The sequence below is a fragment of the Amphimedon queenslandica genome, unplaced genomic scaffold, assembly GCF_000090795.2.
Source record: "Amphimedon queenslandica unplaced genomic scaffold, v1.1 AMPQUscaffold_5823_Cont22215, whole genome shotgun sequence".
Taxonomy (NCBI): domain Eukaryota; kingdom Metazoa; phylum Porifera; class Demospongiae; order Haplosclerida; family Niphatidae; genus Amphimedon; species Amphimedon queenslandica.
Window position 1 is genome coordinate 1 of NW_003553882.1, and position 1,751 is coordinate 1,751.

A 1,751-nucleotide genomic window follows, 5' to 3' on the forward strand; every position below is an offset into this window, starting at 1 on the left:
AATAGTATGTGGCCACAAATCCACCAAATTAAAATCCACCAAACACCAAAATTTAGCAATTTACTCCCTTCAAAATTTCCCACTATACTGTACTACTATAAATCTTCAATTTTTTCTACTCATAATTCTTTTAATATTACCCCTATGTATAGGTGGAACCAATGATGTGATAGACTTCTGGTCAAACCCAGGTATATCACAAAAATAATTAAAATTATTATTTAATGTCACTATGAATAGGCTACACACTCTCTCGTCTGCCAATGGGAGGTACCACAAGTTGTCTAGCAACCATTGTCTTACCTAAGAGCTCATCTCAACCAAAGACTCTACAATTATTTGATACGTTAAAAGAGGTTATTGGTAGGACTGATACTGGCGGTGCTGTACTGGAAGGAATTAATGCTGAAGTAATGTGACATGATATTAATTTAGTTATGAGCATTTTTATTACTTTGAAAAATTGATTTACCTTAATTAAAATGATAGCTTCATTAAATTATTTATTTAAGTTGATAATGTTTAGAGTTATGGACTACTAAAATGATAAAAATAGCATATACATGTATCTAGTCATGATATTTTGATTGATATCCTTATGCTGCACAAAAAGTCTTCTGAACTACCATAATTATTCTGACTTAAGTTTTGAGCATTTTAAAGCACTATTAAGCATGGGCCAAATAAAATGTGTTCAGAAGTACAAATCCTTTATTACCCTATCTATATTATACTGTACAAGATGATTTATTGGCAAGAGTAATATTTGGCAAATTTGCCTGTGGAAAGTCAATTGGTGGATTTTATATTGGCAATTTTGTACCACGTGCCATTGAGCATGCTCAGATCGAAACAAAATGGCAGATTTTATATTGGTGATTTCTTCATAGAACTGCCAATTGCCTATATTAATTCCTTTGCCAATAAATCATCTTGTATGGTATATTACCAATAATAATTGTCCTAGGGTCCTCTAGTGAATGATTTTGGTGGTCTCCCTGAGAGTGAGAGGGACATGACAGAGACTGACTTTGAGTTATTAATAGACTCAATACCATCAATCAAGATAATGACTATTAGCCCACACATTGAGGCCAGACACAATTATAAAAGACTAAAACTACTAATTAAAAAGTAAGTAAGTAACAATATAAGTTTATTTATTTATTTCCTTATTTATTTTATTCATTTATATATTTATTTGATTATTCAATTATTTATTTATTTTTAAAATTACTATAGAGGTATAAAGCCTTCATTGGGGCATGATAAAGAAGCAAGTGAGAGTGAGATATTAGATGCTTTGAGACTATCAAAGGAACCAATGCATATTACACATTTATTTAATGTATGCAGCTTTCATCATAGGTAAGACAAGCCACACATAATTTCATATTATATCTCGTAATTTTCCTTTGGCACATATCTCCTTCCTTTTCATCTTTTGTCCTTCTATTATGAATATGTTACTTTTGTATTTCTTCTCTCTCTCCCTCTCTCTCTTTCTCTCACTCTTTTCTTTTCTGTAGACTCCCAGGATTAGTTAACATTGGTTTAGCATCAGTATATCCTAATTTACCAGAATATACTGACATAATACTGCCAACTGTTGAAGTAATAGGAGACTTGGCACATGTGTAAGAATTAACAAGTAATGTATATAATTTATGGCCAATACCATACAAGATAATTTATTGGTGAGAGTGAATTGCCTATGGAAAGTTAATGGCGAATTTTGTTTTGACAATTTT

At 31.2% G+C, this 1,751-nt stretch overlaps 1 protein-coding gene across 1 annotated transcript; it reads left to right on the forward strand.

The window, feature by feature from the left end:
- Window positions 1–152: 152 nt before the first annotated feature.
- Window positions 153–1,691, forward strand: LOC105316039 (N-acetylglucosamine-6-phosphate deacetylase-like; the record flags this gene model as incomplete). The annotated part of the gene is made up of 5 exons (XM_011410834.2): window positions 153–191; window positions 241–410; window positions 968–1,134; window positions 1,243–1,368; window positions 1,530–1,691. Coding segments are annotated over 5 exons (614 nt in total), but the record flags the coding sequence as incomplete, so codon positions are not given.
- Between the last annotated feature and the right edge of the window lie 60 nt (window positions 1,692–1,751).